General features: G+C 39.8%; 1 protein-coding gene across 1 annotated transcript in view; it reads right to left on the reverse strand.

Moving 5' to 3' along the window:
* Positions 1 to 16,927, reverse strand: part of OTOA (otoancorin) — a 54,162-nt gene extending 37,235 nt beyond the window's left edge. The window contains exons 1-16 of the mRNA XM_073362180.1: positions 16,846 to 16,927; positions 16,456 to 16,484; positions 16,331 to 16,361; positions 16,211 to 16,238; positions 15,574 to 15,661; positions 13,359 to 13,490; positions 10,708 to 10,943; positions 10,379 to 10,482; positions 6,845 to 6,951; positions 6,189 to 6,328; positions 3,300 to 3,423; positions 2,668 to 2,883; positions 2,003 to 2,170; positions 1,514 to 1,654; positions 740 to 798; positions 104 to 221 (exon numbers count right to left, since the gene is read on the reverse strand). Coding sequence (XP_073218281.1) covers positions 104 to 221; positions 740 to 798; positions 1,514 to 1,654; positions 2,003 to 2,170; positions 2,668 to 2,883; positions 3,300 to 3,423; positions 6,189 to 6,328; positions 6,845 to 6,951; positions 10,379 to 10,482; positions 10,708 to 10,943; positions 13,359 to 13,490; positions 15,574 to 15,661; positions 16,211 to 16,238; positions 16,331 to 16,361; positions 16,456 to 16,484; positions 16,846 to 16,927 — 1,803 coding nt within the window. The remainder of the gene's footprint in view (positions 1 to 103; positions 222 to 739; positions 799 to 1,513; positions 1,655 to 2,002; positions 2,171 to 2,667; positions 2,884 to 3,299; positions 3,424 to 6,188; positions 6,329 to 6,844; positions 6,952 to 10,378; positions 10,483 to 10,707; positions 10,944 to 13,358; positions 13,491 to 15,573; positions 15,662 to 16,210; positions 16,239 to 16,330; positions 16,362 to 16,455; positions 16,485 to 16,845) is intronic.
* Positions 16,928 to 22,869: the final 5,942 nt, after the last annotated feature.

Consider the following 22,869-nt stretch of genomic DNA (forward strand, 5'->3'; position numbering starts at 1 on the left):
GAAAAAAAATTATGAATTCACCCTGCCCTGATCACCCTACAGTTTGTGTATTAGATTATGTATATAGAAAAATATACACACACTATTATGATTCCAATTTTACCTGATATGGAGAAAGCAACTGGAGATTCTTTTCAAAGAATCTGAAATTATTTAGAAAAGAGTCGGTGTTCATACGCTCAATCTGCTGGCACGTTACTCCTTTCACCAACTGCCCTATACTGATAGAGAGAACATTGCATGATCTCATGAATTTGTTAGCATGCTTCAGGGCAGAGGATCTTCATCTCTTTCACTCTACAGACCAAATCCCAAGAAAGAACCTCTTCTGGACCCCTCTTCATTCCTCCCCACCTCCTTGTGCTCTCCTCTTAATTTTACCTCCCGCTCCCCCCCGCCTCTTTGTGTCCTCTTCATTTCATCTCCCCTCCCCACCTCCTGCCTCTTCATGGCCTTCTCTGATAACGAATCATTAAAGCCATCGGAAAGCAGAGCGGAGCCTAAACTAAAAAGTGTTGATCAAGATCTTTGGGGGTCTTTTCATATATGTTTTGAGCTTAAGGGCTCCTCTTTATGAGAAAGATGAAGGGGCTTGGGGTCCCATGAGATGAAAGGTGTTATATAAAGTAAAATATTTTGAGAGTTATAGAAGACTGTTTGCTTCATTGCCACCTGATGATAAAATGAGGCTTCAAATGCATTTAACCTGGGTGTGAAACAGTGAGACTAGTATCCATACCTTAAGAGGTCAGCAGGAGCTGTTGTTTTCTTAGACAATAATTCATACAGAAACAAGGCCTGAAATTAAAAATACATGACAGTGCATCCTGGGTAATTTGTATGATAGCTCAATGAAATACTGTAGTATCTTTCTTATGAATTTTAAAGGCATTAAACATGATTGTGAGGCCCCAGCCCTGCAACCCCTATTCACAGGAATAGTCATTATCACTGACTTAAGTGATGGCATGTAGGTTAAACGACAGTGATCATGATACCTCTATGTATAGACCACAGGATTGATTTCAAATGCAAGTGGCAATTACACAACGTGCAGAAAGAAGAAATATGTGGCAGAATCTTGACAAGCTGTGTGCCTATTATATTAAAGAACAGTTTATCCTTATATAAAAATTCCTTATAATGCTGACCAGGTCAGTGAGACCTTTGGTTGTGAGTGTCCTCAAAGCATATTTGGATTGATTCTTTCCTTCTACCCATATTCTCCAATCTCATTCTGAATATATGCTTTTCCATCTCTACTCTCTTCCCATTCTCCAGTAAGCATCAGAACACACCTCTGAAAATGGAGTAGGAAGGGAAAACAACAGTAATGACAACTTTTTTGGTATTGGGGAAACGTGGCCTGGGATCCTAATCAAGAGAGGAGCCCCTTTAAAAATTAAAAAAATTGCCTTTGAAGTGTTTCACTGTGTTTTAGAGGAAATCTGTTTTTTGTATTTATAAAGGCATCAATCACAGCTGAAATGGAAATACGATAACTACTCAATACCTGGCTCTTTCGTAATTCCTTTTCTTTTACTATTGAAGAGTTAAAACCGGTTTCCTTCCATAAATCAGAAAGACATACTTCTTTAAAAAATGCTCCTTGTATATCTGTGACTGCTGAAGAAAGCTCTCTAGATGCAAGCATCTAATAAAGAGGAAAAAAGACATGGGACTTAGAGCTTATTTCCAGATTCATAGGATTTGACTAAATTCTTTCAATTCAATGTAATATGCCTTAAGAGACTGCAGGTAAAGAGTTACTTCATTACTCAAAATTAACATGTACTGAATGACAGAGAGTAAAGTACATAACTTTTTAAGTGTGTTTGGTGTTTGAGAGGAAAACAGAATACAAATAGGAGGTAATTATTTCAGCCAACAATTAAGCCAAAATCCACATGTAATTGACAGTATTTAGAAAAAATCATGTTCTGCATACAAGGTCATTGTGCTTTGGTGTACATGGAGAGGGGGATTAAGAATTTATTATTACCTTAGTGAGGATACCTTGTTGTTGTGCAGGTGATAAATCAGAAGCATACTGGGATAAGGTGCCTCTAATAACTTGAGAGAGCTCCTTTGGATTCATGTTGTAGAATGATGGAGTACTAATTCCAGTCACCAAAGAACCCATTTGACTAATATTATAAAATGATAAAACCTATCCAGAGAGCAGAGGAAACAAAAGGGGGAGTTTACAAATCCACATATAGCAGAAATCTTTAAAGTAAAATTTCAGAACCATTCATATTAGATGTGCAATATACGTTTCTTGGCTAAAATTCATCTTTCAACATCCTACTCTTTGGAATGGAGAGCCTCCAGTAATAGTTTTAACATTTCTTAAAGTTCAGCTAATTGTGGCAGCAACTCAGAACTGAAAGTAAAATTGTGTACTAAAAATGCACATTCTTCCTATATCAAGTGGTATCTTAGGCACTATATTTTCCTATTGTGTGTTAAAACACTGTTTAAACAGAATTTTCTGATCAGCTCTGTCAATGACAGAATTACAGAAATCTTGCACTGAAAATAAATTACAGAGTAAAACTCTGGATTCCAAACTTTTCAAAATCAACAGTTGCAGTTGAAAAAAAGGTTGCTGCACTTCGTTTTTATCAAATGTGATAAAGTTGTATCAGAAAAACCCAAATGTACCTTTTCGTAAGTGAGGTATTTGCTGGATAAAATCATAATTTGGCTTTTTGCCCATCCAGAGACTTGGTTTAATGTTGAAATAGCATTATGCACGGCTTCAGGTGACAAAGAGTCCAGCTGACTTGAAGTCAATCCAATCACCGCGTCTGACAGAGACCCAAGGGTATCATTCAAGGTCTGGTTTTGCATGGCAATGTCTAGGAGTTGAGCTTTGAGCTACACCAAGAAAAGGCAGATGCAGAGCATGAATTGTATTTAAGAGCAGGGAAGCTTGCCAACAGTTAATTTCCATTGTTACCTAAACATTATCAGGGGTTGTTTGACTAACCATCAGCACCAGAAGCAAGCATTTAGCAAGAAGCCACTTCACAAAAATCCTGAAGTAGACCCACAAATGGCAAATAAATATGAAGAGTGAGGAAACAGGCTAAGAGGACTAAATGCTGTTAAAAGCGTCAGTGGGCTTTTATCTTTTGCATTACTTATTCAAGTACTTTTCTATGTATTTCTTGGAGGTCAGTGATTTGTCACTCTTTTCTTGTTGGATTCTAAAGATGAAATTTATCCTAGCTAGGGGAGGGTGGGAAACATATTAGCTGGGATAGTTCATGCAAGAGTGAACAAATACGCACCTTATAAACATCAGCCTGGAAGCCTCTCAGTTGATTGCATTTCATCATTTGATGAAGTAAAACCTGTGCCACAATGGCATCCATTTGTTCCATATTATCATAAAAACAAACCAACAAGCCTAACCTGTATGGGAGACCAGAAATGAGTTAGCTAACTGCAAATACATGAATCCAGCTCCTGTGCTCAAAGTCTTTAACTAGCTTCCTGATCACTTCTAGTTGTCACCAACACCTTGAATTACAATCTTTATAGCTCTGAATGGTCTGAGACCTACACTCTCTTGTACTCTGTTAAAATCAGTTGGGAAACACTTGCTGTCAGAACTTAGGTTAATGACTCAATACGTTGTAGCAGGATTCTCTCAGTTGAAGGACTCCAGTTTTGGAATCTGCTCCCTTTGGAAGGATTTTGGGTATAATCCCCACTTTAGAAAGGATGAAGGGGTGAATAGGAGTCTCTGTAGGTGTCTGATAGGCTGAGTTCCTGTTGGAATTATTAATTTAATGCTGCTGGGATTTCACTGTATTGTATAATTAATTAATGTGCTGGGCATCTAGAGTCTTGGATAGGTTTTATTTTATAATTTTAAATCTAAATAAATAAAAATCTACCATGTTTCACATCTAGCATAGCTCCCTATCCACCACACAGCCAGAGTTATGTGGCTGCCCCACTGGACGTAGATTTGTTCAACAGCAGTTGTAAGAAAATCCAGTTGATACCCAACAGAATGACTGTAGCCATTTACAATGCTCTGTTGTACTATTTACCCTCACAAGACAACCATTTTCAGAGGCGGGGAAGGCGGAGGATATTTGACATGCTATGTCAAACGTGCCTTTGTTTCCTAGCATGGGCAGAGCACACAATTGTGTGTATGGCTGAGGATTACATGCCTAATATCCTTCTGTCTTAGTCGACCTGGCAACTGAAACTATGTTAAGAACACAATAAAGTTCAAACACAGTTACTACAAGCAGGGATGTGGTATGTTTTCTGTAACTGTGATAAAGAGGGATATTTTTCTTAACTGTTTTACAAAGCTTCCCTACAGACTATTTCACTCAGCACCCTTCTGATTAAGTTTATAGCAGAGTTTCATAATATAGAAGGAAAAAAAGCTGTCCACACTGGTTAGGAAAATAGTCCCTCAACAGCAAATTGTTTAGCAATGTAACAACCCACTGTTTTAGTGGCCCAACAGAAGTCATGGGACATCATCATCAGATTAACAGGAAAATCGACAAAGTATCTATAACTGCATTTGTATAACAGTTACCATCTGATGCATTACTGCATAGCCACCAAAGGCTCCTAATCTCCCTTGGGATTAGCAGCAATAAATAATGCTACTTCTTAAAAGAGCATTTTAAATTATTAATAGAGTTAAAATGTGTAAAATAAAATAAGGGTGTTGTAAAAATGGAATATATTAAGGACTTTGGAGCGTGACATTCCTCCAGTTTGTAAGAAGTTGGCACCTTGTATGGGTAGTAAAACTATTTGTGAGGTTTCTTTTCCTCATTCTTGACACAGAAATATACATGGTGGGCCTGGTTCTCCTCTCACTTACCACCAGTGTAATTCAGGATAACTCCACTGAAGTGAATAGAGCCCCACTGGTGTAAGGAGAAAAGAATTGGAGCCATAAAGCCTATTCTTTATAAGTTTGAAAAGTCCAAGGAAATGCCTCAGGGTGCTGCAAACAATGCCAGATAGTGGTGTTTTGGGACTAACTAGGATCATTTATGTGACAAAATGTAATATAAATGTAAAGGAACAAAATGTTCTTGCAGGTGGTTCACACTGAGTATTCAAGGGAAAGGTTCGTTTTCTTTCGTATTGCTATTATTGTTAAAGTGAGTTTAGTGCTGGTTTGACAGCCCTGAAGATGGAGGTCCTCTGTTTATCAACAAAACAGCCACAAGATGGTCAACAAGGCATGCAAATGTGACTCACTGCTATACTGAGGGCACAGGCTGTCTTTATGAGTTGCTGTGGTGTGCTCAACCCCTGCTCCACCTCTCCACTACCCCCTCCCCCAAGTGCGCCCCACCCTCACTCCTCCCCTGCACCTCCTGTATGCCGCTAATCCAAGGCAGGCAGGAGGTGCTAGGGGGCGTGGGGGAGAAGCTGGTCTGCAGGGCTGCCGGTGGGTGCTGAGCACCCACTATTTTTTTGGAGCACCCACAGAGTCAGCACCTATGCCTCTGAGGGCTCACTAAAGTGGGGAGGCTAGAGCATTCTTTTAACCTATTTCCTCCTTGGCCTCTCTGCTGCAACTGGTAATGTAGGTATCAATTAATGACACTTGTGGTGGTGGTGGCTAGTGTCGTGTGATTCCCTCCTCAAAGTCTATTCTGCCATAATGCCTACAGATTGATATCATCAGGCAATGGTTAGGCAGGTGGCTAGCTGAGTCGTCTTTTCTGGTAAAAACTAATTTGTTTTATTGTAACTTCATCCTCATAACCTACCCCCCCCCACCACCACACACACACACTTTTTTATCCACCTGTGAAATTATTCCTGACATATAGGTTGCAGACTCTCTCAGGCAGGGAATATCTTATGTTATTTGTCTATATGATGCCTAGCACAATGGAACCCTGATTCTTGGGTGCTACTAATAACATGGACACCTGTCCACAAGGAAGCTGGAGTAAGACCATCAGGTTATTTTAGAAGCACCTTCAAAAATTCATCAGAGGGCAACAACTCTTGGTTATTACTAACCAGTGGCAGTTTTCAACCAGCAACCTAGAAGCAAAAGACTATGATGTTCTAACAATCCCATGCGGCATCCAGTCTCTCCCTTCCCTTCGCTCCACTTTGCTCCAGAAAAGCATTTTCAAAGACAGCTAAAAATGAAAGTAAGTCTTGCTTGCCTGTAGATAGTTGAAGTGTTTCTCAGATCAAATCCCGATGAGTTTATTCTTTCTAGAAAAGCTTGCGCAAGTTCTGGTGTGATGTCATACACTGTATCCAGCTGCTTTGTTGCATTATCATAGCTTATGAATAGTCTCATCTAATTAGTACAAACAAAAGCATATTATCAGGAATCTATACAAACTAAAGACATTAATATACATGTTGGATACTATAAACAATCATCTGCCTCCATTCAGATTACACAGATGGCACAAAGAGCAATTTGGATAATACAAAGTTTAAGAAGGCAAAGACCAGTAGTTCTGTATCACACCTAAATAATTTGAAATCTAACATGGGCCTGATCCTGCCTCATCTGAAGAGCTCCCGGTGCAGCTCATGGAAGTTTTGATGCAGATAGATTGTGGGAAAGAGACAACGACAAGAATACGCATCTTATTAAGTACTTATGAATGTTGTACATTTTTCAATTTTAAAAGAGGCAGTGGAGTGGTTCATTAACAAATGATCAACTGAACATTCGGATTTAGTTTGCAACTAAGTAATTTTAATACACATTAATCTTTCATTTTTAAGTTTGTGCTTGTGATCATTCTAGCTGTGCATCACATCATTGGATAACTGATACATCCAAACACATTTTTCTACTTACCTCATTCAGACTAATTTTCATAATTTCTTCTAATGGAAGATGGACCATATATCTTCCCAAAATCCATAGATTTTCTGCACTGACCCAGGAGGATGAATCATTTAACTCTGTTTTATACAAAAATACTCATTCAAATGTAAAGAATGTCATTGTGATTACACAAACATTATACTCTATACATCTTCATTGCTGGATAATCAAAGGATCTCTAAAATCATAACACTACTAGGTCCTGCTTTTAAAAATGGACAATGTCAGATAGTTTAAATCCATAAATGGTGGAGAGGAGATGAGTTATAACCAACATTTTACAAACACTATAATAGAAGTATATTCATTAATATTTTAAATGTCAATAAATCAGCTTTGTTTGCTTTTAAAACTTTCCACTAAGGTTTGTGCACCCATCTATTGCAACTTCGTGCTAATAATGAGAATCAGAAAGTGAAAATGACTCATCTGTCTGTACTGTCTAAACTGAACAAAATGGAAAAGTAAAAAGTAGTCTGAAGTAGCAGTTTTTCTGAAATTCAGTTTCATAATCAGATGTGTTATTTGGTAACATAGGTAAAGCACTTTATAGCTGTATATTATTAACCTGACAAGGTTCCTTTAAACGACTGATTATACACTATGACTATACAGAACACTCTCATTGTTAACTGAACTGATATTAACCTCAGAGAAAGTAAAAAATATTTAGTACAGCCATAAATTAGGATAAAGGCTGAAGAAATACAATACTGTATTATAAGAAGAACAATCATTTGCATTTATATAGCATAATCCAAGGACCTCAAAATGTTTTACAAATAAACAATCACCACAGCCCTGGGAAATAATTATCCCCATTTAACAACTGGAAAAACTGAGGCACAGAGTAGCTAAGGCTTAAATTTTCTAAAAGTGGCTATGAATTTTGGGTGTCTCAATATTTGCATGCTCAGCTTGACACTTCTGGGGCCTGATCTGCAGAGATACTGATCACCCACAACCCTAGTTGATTTCTATTAATAGTAATGAATACACTTGAGGAAGTTTTCAAAATCTCTGAAAAATCAGGCCACAGGTTTCTCAAACTGAGGCATCCAAAATTAGTGGGCATTTTTGAAAACACAGCTCTTAAGTGACTGCCTTATGATGGCTGACATGGTGAAAGAGTTCAGAATAGACTCCAAAAGTCCTTGTGTCCAGTCACTTGCTTTCATCATTAAACTATACTATCTCCCACGACCAAGCACATTAAGAGACAGAAAGGGAGAGAGAGAAGAGGAAAGAGAGGGGGAAGGAATTTTCACAATGTTAAGATCCTGACTGCACCGTTTAATAGAAGAGGAAACTTGCTTTTGGCAACACTGGAGTTTAGGGTCCCTGGAACCTTTTTTTGTTCTTTAAAAAGCAGGCAGAAAATATAAAACACATCAGCACCTGTTTTTGTAAAAGCCACCAGAGTTTTTCATCTTTTGAGAGGTTGGTATTTTTAATAGGAAAGAAATGAGAATTAGCTGAGTTACTTAGAAACAAATCTCTAGTCTAGAGAGACGTTTTTGAAACATTAAAACAACGCGTCATCTCATGTTGATCCTATGACCTTGGCACAATTGGGCAGGAAGACATGCTGTTATGAAATAGCTCTCTGCTTTTCCACAGGCACAACAAATATACAAATGAGGAAATATCTGTAACAAAAACTAGCAAAAATGTCGGGAAGGCAGCCTACTACATAACATAGATATGTGGTATGTTTCAAGATCCTTGCATTGCTGAGTTGCAGTGGAAGGAGGGGATACTGCAGATGGGTGTGAAAGCTCCCTGCTTCCTGTTGTCTTCATACTGTTCCTAATCCATAATGGTCATGGGAGCAAGCAAGAGACCATGACAACCAAGACCATTTGCCAATGCTAGAACTCTTAGGTGGGGCACTGTAACTTTCAGTTACTTCTTGGCTGTATAGTCACTTGTTAATTAAGGGAGGATGTGTTTGTATTTAACGCACAAATCTGGAAGTCAGAAGATCTAGACTCTTTACAACTCTGGCTCAGACTTGCTGTGGGCAAGTAATATACCTCTGTTTCTCAATCTGTAAAATGGTGCTAATCAGAGGTGAAAGTAAGCCAGTACGGTATGCCGGTAAGAAAGAGGCCGCCGGTACAGGCTGGTACACAGCTGACGTTAAAGCGCTGCCATGGCAGTGCTATTAGCACTGTACTGGCAGGGCCACCAACTGATGGGCGGGGGGGGGCAGTTACCCCAGGGCCTGGCGGTTTAAAAGGGCCCAGGGCTCCTGGCAGCGGCCGGAGCCTTGGGCCCTTTAAATTTCTCCCAGCCACCACTGCCGCTACCATGGCAGCCGAGAGAGCCCTGAGCAGCGCAGGCTGGGCAGCGCTGAAGGGCTGGCTGGGTGAGTCTGGCCCCAGCCCCGCCCCTTCCGCCCAAGGCTCTGCCCCTTCCGAGGGCCCAGAGCCACCACCCCACCTTCCCCAGGAGCCCAGCCGCCTTGCATACCAGTAAGTCCTTTAAGGTACTTTCACCCCTGGTGTTAATACCTACCTATTTCTCAGGGGTGTCTGAGGCTCATTCATTGTCAATATTTACAGATTACTCTGATATCTTTAGATGGAAGATTGCACAGGAGCTTGATCCTACTCCACTGAAGTCACTGGGCATTTTGCCATTGATTTCAATGGGAAGAGGATCAAACCCTGGAAGAGCAAATTGCTACTATTACTCGGGTGACCAGACAGCAAATGTGAAAAATTGGGACAGGGCTGGGGGGAAATAGGAGCCTATATAAGAAAAAGACCCAAAAATCAGGACTGTCCCTTTAAAATCGGGACATCTGGTCACCCGAACTATTACTACTAAAGGGCTGCTAATGTGGTTAATGAAGTGTAAGCGCCTTCCTGATGTCTTGTTGCTGTTGCTTTGGTGCCCCCTAGTGGAACGTGTGCTGTACTGTTGGGCCCTGGAATAAGCACCTCATCCACAGGAGATAAACAGCTGCGAAAGGCATATAAAATTGGGAAGGAGGTACATTTATTTTACTTTGCTTTTAATTTTGTAATTTCTCTGAATGAGCCAGTGCCCCAGTGGTAGAACCCTCATAGCCTCCTGTTGTGTTTAAAAACATGGTAGCTAACATTTTCAAAGATCACCTATTTTCCTAGTGTAAACAGGGTACCACAGTGAACTTCACCTCTGTGCAGAGAGCCTGTACTAGGATAATACACCACTTAAATCCCATATAAGCCTTAGAAACAGGACCAAAGGGGCACACAGTCCTTGTGTATGGCCCTCTGCACAAGGGTGGAGTTCACCTTTAAGAATAAGCATATTTTATAATTTTATCTGCAGTGCAGTTCTAGCAAAGGACATATGTTTACTGTATGCTGGAGAGATGTACAGTATTTAAGAGGGCTACCCTTAACACAGCACTATTCATAATGAGGAAAAAAGTTCACTAGGAAAGATTAACCCTTTCCTGGCCATGTTTTTAGAGAGATAAGCAAGTCCTCCTTTTAATGTTCAACATACCATTGGTGATACAGGATTTTTGCAGAATCTGCTTCATCCAGTCATACACAGTACTTTGTGCATTTGCCGTTGTCTTGTCATAGAGGTCCTTGAATACTGCTGATCTAAATGATAAAATGGCACATGCAAATTAACTGATAAGTGGAATTTCTTTTAATGGTATAGATTAGCATACATGCATTTATAGCATCAGAATGAATGAAAACTAAATAGAAAATTGTATCTTGATGCCAGTATAGAGTCCCTATATCAAACTCTTTTTTAAAAAAAGTATATTTAATCAGAAGACAATAGAAATGATTGTTTTCATTGGGAAATAAATGGCTTACAAGTTTCTGAAAGTGTCTTGTGGAAGATCTTTAGGGAGGCTTCTAATGACATCAGGTTGGAGATAGCTCACTGACGACACCCGCAGAACTTGGCTTAGTATATCCACACATTCCATAGAGCTCAAAGCTGGAAAGCATTTCTCCAATGTAACAAGGAACAAAGTCCTATTTCCTCCTGGGCTTTGGAAAATTCTCTCCCTAATCCTGTCCAGATCAATAACAATATTTCCCAATTCCTGCAGGTATCCAAGAGTTAAGAGAATATATTTACTTTCATCATTAATTTAATATATATTTTAATTTGAGGCCTGAGAAAAAGAAGCATTGATACAATATTCCACTATTTCGAAATAGAGCAGCAATAAAATACTGTGGCTGATTGCATAACTGGAGATTATTCTTTTCTCCTATGGGCCAAAAATCAGCTTGAATATCTCAAGCAAAGTGAAAAGCAGAAAAAGGCTACTAATGGCTGGAGATTACGGAGTATTTGCCCGGATATGAGGGAAAATGTGAAGATTTGTGGCAACCGGTGCATAAAGTATGTATGTATGCAGATAGATAATCACCTTACCCTTCCTGCCCCCCAGAATGGATCTTTTCCACATGCCACATTTCTTGCAATGTCTATCCAAACATACGTCCTTCAGAAGACTGGACAAACACTTAAAAATATATTGATAGAGGGATGGACTAGAACTAATAGGGCCATTTTCCAGATTAAATGTCTGTGGTTCAGAGGCAGCACTTTCAGGCCTGATGTTTCAGTACCAGTTCGAGGGATGGTGATTTGGCACCACGATCAGTCCTGGAGGTGCCTGGGAACACCATGTGAGAAAATGCCATTTGCAGCTCTGATTAGTATTATTTACATAGCTCCCAAAGTGTTCTAGGCACTTACCTGTGCGCTCTGACAATGCAATCTGAATCGCAACTGTCTCTGTCTGAATAAAACAGACTCTACAATACACTGATGTCTTATAGATTCATAGATATTTAGGTCAGAAGGGACCATTATGATCATCTAGTCTGACCTCCTGCACAACGCAGGCCACAGAATCTCACCCACCCACTCCTGCAAAAAAACTCACACCTATGTCTGTGCTATTGAAGTCCTCAAATCATAGTTTAAAGACTTCAAGGAGCAGAGAATCCTCCAGCAAGTGACCCGTGCCACATGCTACAGAGGAAGGCGAAAAACCTTGAGGGCCTCTTCCAATCTGCCCTGGAGGAAAATTCCTTCCGGACCCCAAATATGGTGATCAGCTAAACCCTGAGCATATGGGCAAGGTTCATCAGCCAAATACTACAGAAAATTCTTTCCTGGATAACTGGGATCCCACCCCATCTAATATCCCATCACAGGCCATTGGGCCTATTTACCATGAATATTTAATTACCAAAATCATGTTATCCCATCATACCATCTCCTCCATAAACTTATCGAGTTTAATCTTAAAGCCAGATAGATCTTTTGCCCCCACTGCTTCCCTTGGAAGGCTATTCCAAAACTTCACTCCTCTGATGCTTAAAAACCTTCATCTAATTTCTAGTCTAAATTTCCTGGTGGCCAGTTTATATCCATTTGTTCTTGTGTCCACATTGGTACTGAGCTTAAATAATTCCTCTCCCTCTCCTGTATTTATCCCTCTGATATATTTATAGAGAGCAATCATATCTCCCCTCACCCTTCTTTTAGTTAGGCTAAACAAGCCAAGCTCCTTGAGTCTCCTTTCATAAGACAAGTTTTCCATTCCTCGGATCATCCTAGTAGCCCTTTTCTGTACTTGTTCCAGTTTGAATTCATTCTTCTTGAACATGGGAGACCAGAACTGCACACAGTATTCCAGGTGAGGTCTCACCAGTGCCTTGTAGAACGGTACTAAAACCTCCTTATCCCTACTGGAAATACCTCTCCTGATGCATCCCAAGACCGCATTAGCTTTTTTCACGGCCATATCACATTGGCAGCTCATAGTCATCCTATGATCAACCAATACTCCAAGGTCCTTTTCCTCCTCCGTTACTTCTAATTGATGTGTCCCTAGCTTATAACTAAAATTCTTGTTATTAATCCCTAAATGCATGACCTTACACTTCTCACTATTAAATTTCATTCTATTACTATTACTCTTGTATTATTCGGGCACTCATCACATGTCTCCAGGGGAGTATCCTCCATTTCTCCTGGTTTGCTCTCCCCCATGTCCATGTCCTCCTATGTTGCAGGCCTTTCCTCCCATCACGGAAGACCCTCTCTTCCCTATCCATAAACACCATGTAATGGCCCTAGTCCTGCAAAATGATACATGTGGGTGGACCCCAAATGCCCATGTGAAACCCCACTGATTTCAACAAGACTCTGTGTGGGCGTAAGGGTCTCTTGCATGGATCAAATTACAGTATCAGGTCCTATATTGGTAGAAGAGAGTGCTCTGTCCCCTACACAATTGTTTAGTGCACTGTTCTCATATTCCCACACCCAATCAACAAGGGATGTCAAACACCACACCTGGGAATCTAATCCATGTCTGCTGTGTTACAGCGTGAAACATTCACAAAAACCCCCACAGTCTGGCCTTCTTTCCATTTCTATTTAAACATCAAAAGGCAGCTCTTACTTTTCACACAGTGAGTGCAAAGTGACTTACAAAATGGTTCTTTTTGCTCCTGAAGAGATATTTCACTGCAGTTTGAAACTGCTGATGATTAATCTGTTGAAAATCTGACAGCAGCTGTTTGGGCTGGTATAAAAGGTTCTCCAGGTAGTTTTTTATAGACATCTGCAGACAGGAGGGGAATAATAATATACATATACACACCCCCACACCCCCTCCCTTAATCTTTTACTCCCGGAAACTCTCTATTTAAACGCTCCAGGCTGAAAGGATAGGAACTCACAAATTCTAACCCTGGGTCCGACGATGACTCCCTCTGTGCCAGTGTGTAAGTCATTTTACATCTACGCCTCAGTTTCTCCATTTGTAAAAAAAAGGCAATAATAATACTTATCTACTTTACAGTGGGCTGAGATGATTAATCCCTTAAATCATTTTGAAGATTAAGAATACTGAGCACTATTAATAATAATAATGCAAAACCAAAAGAAACATGCAACTGGATGGGAGGGAAAGTACATGCCAGGTCCTCAGTCAATGAGGCACATCACACCCCACCATTAGTGTACAAAGTCCTATGTGTTTTGGAACTCAGAGGGAACAGATAACATTAAGAGAAACCATTATAAGTGTGATTAGCACTGGCATCTCACCTTTACTCTTCCCTGGACTGGAGTAAGAATTAATACTACACTGAATTCCAACAAGACTATTTCAAAACTAGTTTGAAGTTGTAATTTTTTTGTTGTTTTCTTTGCTTAGGGTGGAAAACGATCCGCATTTCAAACAAAATACATTTTACCATGCTTAGACTTCCTGGAGCAGAAGGTATTTGCAATCTCTAAGGCTGACTACACTGCTTGGAAGTGTTAATGAAGCTAATCAGTATAAACTGATTTTAAAATAATTAGAAACAGATGGGAGAAGCCTTCCTTATAAACAGAGCAATATGAGTGACATGATTATCTTTTCAGTTGCTAATGATATATTATGACTGAATATTACTAAAGCCATTTTTCCTGTACCTGTTACTGGAATACAGCTGGCTCTGTGTGCAATATAAATCCTTAAAATACTGTATCCTTCATACCCAATATGTACAAACTGCTTCACAGTTAGCCAATTGATTTACTAATAATTCCTAGAATAGATTCCTAAATATTTGATATCAATATAATCAGCTGAAGGCCTAACTCCAGATACAACTTTAACCAGAACTTCATCTGATGTAGATCTACATAGCTCTATTGACATCAGCTCAGGATCTCTAAATGCTCCCTACACTGATGATTACCTTACGCATTAAATCTTTTTTGTAACTTTTATTTCTACTTTAATTCATATCCTTTTATATCTACTTAAAATCAATAACCCTTATGCCTGTGACTTTTCACAGTCATCTAAGACTACTTCAAACTCATATCATAGCTCTCCATGAAAGCCTAAAAAAATAAAATTAAAAGCAAAACCTTAATGTAACTCTCTATAGTTTTGGAAGAGCTATGATGATGAAATGGAGTCATGGGACACTGATTCATGTGCTTCTGAATGGCCATGGGCTTTTTGAGAAGGTTAAGAATGCAAATTGGACATTAGATGTTTTTTATTATACAGGGGGGCCAAATGCAGATCTGGTGTAAATGGTGCAGCTCCACTGATGCTGATGACATTGCTCCAAGTCTGAACTTGGCCACCATCATTTGTAATGACTGTGGATAACGAATGGTGTGAACTTCCTGCACTACTTATGCTGCCACAAGAAGTTTTGTTTTTTTTTCTAAACAAAACAGAGTTCGGTGAAGTCTTGAAAGGAGAGAGAGTTTTGTAGGAAATCTAGCATCCCACATTCCGTAGAAGTAATGCAAAGCACAGCCAGGCCTGAAGTATGGGTAGGGAAATCATCTGTTTTATGGAGAAACATGGTGTGGCTAAGTTACTTGGCTAGCAGTTACCATACCAAACAGCGCATGCAAGCCCACAGTGCAAACATTCAGGCCCTGCCTTGCCTCCAAAAGAGGAGCAAAAGGACCCTTTTCTTTATTATTTGTGTCTTAGTTCTTTGCAAACTTCTGAAGGCTATAAAGCAAAGTACTCTATCCTCAATTTAATACTGACCTGCAGTATTATGCAGACTTATTGGTCAACTCTATAATTTAAGGTTTCAACTTAGACAACAGACGCTAGTTTTCTTAATATTTTCTCCCTCTCTCTTTAGTAAGAAAGTTTGGGCTCTTAAAAGGGTACTAACCTGTAGGCTGCTAATAGTAAATATAACATTCTGAGCATGGAAATATGCCATGATTTTTTTAGGCATATCTGTTGTCCATACATTAGTGCTACAGCAGAAAAAAAAAAGTAAAATACAGGTAAAATAATAAACTACTTTTGCTTACAAGAGAAAATAAATACGACAAACAAGTACTATTACCAATAAGACAGTGATGCAAGGATTTAGTTAATCTTTTTGCCAAAACAGATTTACACTTAAACCCATGATTACAGTGGAAAAAAAAGAACAAAGATAACTACCAAAAAGGTTTTGAAATACAGTAATGTAGCATGTATTTATTCCCAGCCTCATTCCATGTATATTTCTGTTTTGGCATGAGAAATTGTTTTATACTTGTTAAGAGGAATTAACAATTTTAATTGTAGTTCTGAATCATAACAACTAGATGCACCTATTCAATGATTTGGTGGTTTAGAATTCTGTATGCAGAGCCTGTAATAATGCAGGTCACAGAGCTAATAGTGTATTTTCTGTACATAATACGTTAATGTTCGTGAACACTAAATATATATCCTTTGATTACACTTTTTTTCCATAATGTTCTATTCTAGTGCATACACATATACTATCTACAGTACAGGATGTCATACATTACCCCTGAAAATGGAGTATATCAAGGAAAGCTAAACAAGAAAATAAAGCAAAAAGAATTAATATGTTGCATGATATTTGAAAATGTTTTCAACACATAGGTAGGGACAGTTCTATACATTACCATGCAGATATTTTCCTGCTATTACTTCCTCCTAAAGGGCATAAACAACAAATACATGTAATAACACAAACATTTTTAGATTATATTACAGAATTTTGGAAGATGGATAAAATAAAAATACTCACCGCAGCTTTTTGTAATAATGGAGGCAAATCTGTAAGAGATTATCCAATTACTAAAATTTGATTCAACAGCCTTTTAAAATAAGAAAGTATAAACATAAAATAAATGCATCATAAGTAAGCTAATTTAAAGAAAAGCTGCTTTGATCAAATGTACCTACAGTGGATGTATAGTGCTAATAAAAGTTGCTTAATGAAAGGTCTTTGCTTTTAAACAAAACTTTTATTTATTTATTTATTTATTTGGCCAAATTCTCAGCTAGTATAACTCATGAGTTATGCCAGCCGAGAAACAGACCCCATATTTCTCAATTGTACTTAATCTATTTTACTACATATAGCATTTTCAATACACAAAACACTCTTTCCTCTACACAAGATTTCTGATCTTACCTTTATCAGACTTCTGACCACTTGTAGTCCCTGCATGATTCATTAATATCAATAAGAAACATATCTTCAGATTTTTGGACATTTCTTCTACTGTTTATTAGAGTCAGAAGATATTTGGATTGCAAAAGAAAATAAAAAGACAATGTCAAAAGACAATATTTATCCTAAAGATTCAGCTATAAATTAAAGATGGCTCTGCGATGCAAAATTCAGATTGAGATCATAACTTCTCTGAGATTCAGGACTGTTTGGACCACGGATTTTAGTTTAGACTTCTCTACAGCATAATAATAAATAAAATAAAAATAATAATAATATCCCCCAAACTTGATGTGTGCACAGTCCGTCTTACTTCCCTTGTATTCGGCAGTTCTTTTAATTTTACTCTCTGTGGTATACATTATAAACAATATTCCAGCTAAAGGATTAACCCAGTTTAGTAAAAAGGAAATATGCATCTTTCTTTGAAATTATGTAATATTTTTATTTTATTTATTCTTTTTAAAGCTATGGAAAAGTAAAGAGAGGCATATTGATGTAATTAGGCTCCCAAATAAAAATGAGAATGTATCAGTCCTATAACACTTCCCTAGAACAAAATGAGCAATAAAATTGTATAAAAAGAGCCTAAGCCTGTTGCTAGCATTAGAAAGTTGGACTGTCCTGATGGTTACTCCAATATCCCCACAGGATCTTTGTATTCACACAATCCCCCAGTATGGAAGCCCTTCACAGCACTTGCTGATCCCATTCCAGTAAGAGATGCTCCAGGCAGGGCAGGGCACGGTTCACGGATCACAGGGAGACCGTTGCTGCAAGTATGAGGAGGCAGGTGCTTTCCTTTCCTCAGACATCCAATGTCATCAGTCTTCTAGCAGGAGGGTTAGCTTGCATCATAACTAGAGGAACATCTTAGCTACCACAGGGCTCTGCTTGACAGGTAAGTTAGGTAACAAGCTTCTGGAAATGGTGTCTATGCAAATGGAAACATGCAACTTCACTGTCACACACTGATTCTGAGTCTCTGGATAATGATGATGATTTGTATTATGCTAGTGCCTAGGAGCCCTAGGCACGGGCCAGGACCCCTTGTGGGGGAAGGGTGGGAACCCATTTATTCACCACCAGTTGGGATACACTGAGCAAAATGTACATACTTTGCTATGCGTACACTATCCCTAAGGCACAGGGCTCCATGCCACAAAGATTATTTGAAAGACCAAGTGGCTCAGGGGCCAGGTAATGGAAAATAGACTTTCCCTGCTATAGCACTGGTTCCTAATGCAGCCAAGACTGATAGTGACCCAAAAATCATCCTATGTGAAATTGGTTTGCTGATCTTAGTCCAGTTCCCAAGGGACATTTATCCACATCACAACAATTAGCACCCTCATCAGCAATCTCAACACCAAGACCAAGGAGTGAAAGGGAACAGTGACTGAACTATCCTCTCGCCTACACACATAGTACCTCCAGATCAAAGTAGGAACATATTCATTGAGCAATGTGGGGAAGCCTGTTCTCTGGAGAATCAGAGGATTTTCTTCTCCAGGACTCTCAATCTGGCACCTAGCCCAAGCACTAACTTGAGCTTCCCAATAGCTAAAAGAAAAGAATGAATGAAAAACATAACTCTGTTTGAGATATTAAATGGTGCCCTCTCCTATAGATTGAATCTTAAAATAAAGATCCGTTCATTATTTTAAAAGTAATAATACAGATGATCATGCACACTGGACCATCCGGCACCTAACTTTGCGAGAGATCATTGTGTGGGTTTGCCTGCCTTGTTTCTGGTTAGTGCTATAGGGTGACATTTTAGCTGCATGCACATTCAAACACCCTGTCCATTTTTATTATAACAGAATTTGGACACATTGTCTTTTCTTCTGCGTTAAATTCACTGTTGCAAATGGTATTCGGATTCTGAAATTAGATGTTTATCTCTTTACTAAATTGCATGCTTCTACATTTTCATTTCTTTACATAGTGTGTATGTGCAAAGATTTATAATATTCTGTTACCATAACAAGTTTCCAGTTGCCTTCTACAAATGCCTCTATTAACTCTGTAACACGGATTATAAAATTAACAATGAACCAAACTTTTGGATGATGAAAGATTTTAAACATTTGGTTTTGAGAAGTTGCAGTCTCATGAGTCCTGTTCATTCTGCACAGACTAAAAAGCTCTGTGCACTTCCCTTTCAGCTATTCCATTCGGAGTTCTACAGGGCACCTGTCTCATTCAAACGTATCCAATTTCCCAGACAATGAACTTTCTTGTGTTAGTTTCTGCATTTGCCCTATTAATTTGGCAGTAAGGTTTAGAATTACACTGCACAGTTTAACAAATCATTCCACCACCTTTCTCAATCCTGATTTAGTCGTTCAAACTAACTTGATCTGATGTGTATGATTTTGTTTTAATTAAAGCATGTGCAGTAAACCTATAAGGAGGCTGAACTGAACTGGACAACTAACAGTTGCATGAGAAAACACTGCCATTAAATGGCCTTATTTAATGACAGTTTTGTAGTGTTCTGCTAAACACTGAAACTATCAAACAAAAATCAGTCAAAAAGAGTTCATCTTAAATTGTAAGCAGTTTTTTTATTTTATGGCTATGCCATTCCCGCCTTCCAAGGGATGACATGCAAGAAAGCTGCAGAATGTGTTTTGTCTTCAGATCTAGAATGCTTCCTTTTCATGATTTTGTTACAGGGACCTGCCATTGTCTTTATTTGCCCTTTTTATTCCAAATGGCAGTGTAGAGAAATTCCTGACTTTTTATCACAGTATTATTTGACTCAGTGCCCTACTGAAGCCTAATTGCTTTGTGTTAGGTCAGTGTTACCTCAGATAGCTATTCTCAATACTCACAGGCATGATTACTGATACAGAAACACAATGATAACACCTTTCATCCAAATTCTCCAAACCAGCGGCTCTGAATCTTTCCAGACTAGTCCTTTAACACTTAAAAACTACTTGCTTCCGAAGTCAAACATAAAAATACAAGTGTCACAGCACATTACTGAAAAATTGCTTACTTTCTCATTTTTACCATATAATTATAAACTAAATCAACTGGAATACAAATATTGCACTTACATTTCAGTGTACAGTATATAGAGCAGTGTAAACAAGTCACTGTCAGTATGAAATTTTAGTTTGTACTGACTTTGCTAGTGCTTTTTATGTAGCTTGTAAAACTAGGCAAACATCTAGATGTGCTGATGGACCCCCAGAAGACCTCCGCTGCAAGCCCGCAGTGGTACACCTACCCCTACTTGAGAATCACTCATCCAAACGGTTCAGCAATCTTTGCAAACTATTACCAGCGGCAGCTACTATATAGAGGGATCACTACAGGACCCAGCCGGGAACACAGCGGCATCTAAACAGTGCATGGCCGCACCACCCAGCAGGGTGGGGATGAAGCTGAAGAAACACCTTGCTTATCTGACTGATCTGAGAGGGGATGATTATTAATTATCATTAAGGACGGCCGAATACGGTTACCCAACTGGACTTTAGCCAGAATCCCAGCCTGAACACAACCGGAGACAGGTGCCCCAAACCTGGGCATGTTCCCGCATGTGAAGACGCTCCCTCACCCCTCAACGCGTCGCTACGAACTTTCCCCACCTCCCCCACCAGAGGAGCCCAGTAGCACCGGGTCGCCGTCGCCAGCCGAGGAACTTCCAACGCCCTGGCTTCCCTCCCGCGCTGAGGGCCCCAGTGCCAGCCCCGGCTGACCGGCCCCTCTGGCGGGGGCGCCTCGGAAAGGAGCGTGGGGCGAGGGCGGGACGTGGGCTGGACGGCGGAGGAGGGTGGAGACGGGAGGCTGAGTGGGGAGGGGAACGGAGGGGCGAGGGGCTGGCGGAGGAGGGAGGGAGTTGGCGCCAATGGGTCTCTCCCAGGGGATCCCCTGGCAGCCTCCGCCGGCCCCTTGACCTGCTGCTGCGGCGGGCGGCTCCGCTGCACTGGGCGCCCCCCGGGGAGGGCACGGACGCGGGGCTCGCCCAGGAGGGCAGGGAGGCGGCGGCCTCCCGGAGATGGCGGGAGCCAGGGCGCTCTGCTGCAGCCTGGCGGGCCGGGGGCTGGCGCCGGCTCCCTCGCAGGGAGCCCTGCCCGGCTCGCCGTGTCCGTGACCTGCACCGGGGCCCTCCGCTGTTCCTCGGAGCGGGGGACCTCGGGCTACTCAGCGGCGGCTGGGCTGCTTTTTCCCGTTCACAGCTTTTTCTCTTGTTCTAACCCGTTTTAATTTGCTCCCCAAACCATTCAATAAAAACCCTTATTTGAACACGAACCAAAAATGAAGAGGTAGACAGAATGATAATCTATTATACAGTGCCTTTTGTCCCGAAGGATCCCAAAGCAATTTAGAAGCCGAGCGCCTCCCTGTTTGTTTATTACACGTTAAGGGCGACACTTTCACATCGTTAATATATATAAAAGCAGCTTGCTAGTTTTAACTTTACCAATATTCGCACCCCAAAATGTACACAACCCCCTTTACTCTGCCAAAATTTAAACAGCAGACGCTTTGCTAAAAGCTAAATGCTGTGTGGTGTAGCTATAGCCTTACAAAAGACTTCATTACTGTTACAAAACATTTGCTACTCCATGGAAAAAATTAATTGCCATTAAGGTTGTATAATGAAACCTTGCCAACACGGAAGGTACAAAAGTGAAGGTAATGAACAATTACATAAAGATTACAAAGGTGGCCTGAAATGTCTAGAAACTGCTTAAGATTCCCAATCGCTAATTGAGTTTGTTTAGACTTAAAAACCAACAACAAAAGACACTAGATAAGTCAGTACAGTAGAACCTCAGCGTAATGAGCACCAGAGTTCGGAACTGATCTAACCACCCATCTCATTTGGAACGGAAGTACAAATCAGACAGCAGCAGAGAAAAGAGGGGAAAAAAGGCAAATACTGTGTAGTACTGTGTTAAAGGTAAACTAACAAAAAAGGGAAAGTTTAAAAAAAGATTTGACAAGGTAAGGAAACGATTTCTGTGCCTTTTTCATTTAAATTAAGATGGTTAACAGCAGCATTTTTCTTCTGCATAATCAAGTTTCAAAGCTGTATGAGGTCAATGTTCATTTGTCCTCTTTTGAAAGAACAACCATAACGTTTAATTCAGAGTTACGAACAACCTCCATTCTCCAGGTGTTCCTAACTGAGGTTCTACTAATTCTTTTACTTACTTGCTAATATTAGAGTTCTGAGCTCTGTGTTCTCTCAAAAGAGTTAGACACACCGTTTGCAGCAGAAGGTATGCAGCTGCTGTATCTGTATTTGGTGTTGGGGAAGCAGCTAATTGCTGCAATGAAATACAAAATCCTAAATGCCTGAACTTGGCTTAGTAGATGGCTAGCCTTTTTGTTCACCTTTTATTATAGTCAAGAATTGTGCCAAGTTAGTGAGAACTTTTAATTGCCTTATTTGAGAGGTCATATTTTTCACCAATGCTGCTCTCAAAATTAGATGTTCAAGAAGTAAGATTAATATAGTTCTAGAACCATTAAATAATGACCTAGGAGGTGAAAGGCTGCTGCCTCTCATTATCCAGCCTCTGAACTGTGCAATCCTCCACTAGCTTTTTTCCTAGCACACAATATACTTTAAACTGCAATTTTTCATATTTGAAAAAAAAACCAACTCTACTTAACTAGCATTTCAAACAAAGCTCAGATAATCCTCCTCTGAGGCATTCTGATGTGGCAGTTCTGGTCTCAACCAGCAATGAAAACATGGCTCTGAAAAACAGACAAATCTGTTTTTACTATATTATACTATATATACTATATTACAGTGCAGCTACCAGTCAGAGCCAGAAGTCCCATGTACCTTAGAAACAAAAGTTTCCTTTTGATACAATTACATATTTTTGGGGGTATTGTATCAGGTTTATTAAAATTAGTATTATACAACTCAAACTGGATACCATCAGATTAGGCCTGAATAAAGACTGGGAGTGGTTGGGTCATTACAAAGCCTAAACCTAA

The sequence above is a fragment of the Lepidochelys kempii genome, chromosome 10 (assembly GCF_965140285.1).
Source record: "Lepidochelys kempii isolate rLepKem1 chromosome 10, rLepKem1.hap1, whole genome shotgun sequence".
In the NCBI taxonomy this organism is placed as follows: Eukaryota; Metazoa; Chordata; order Testudines; family Cheloniidae; genus Lepidochelys; species Lepidochelys kempii.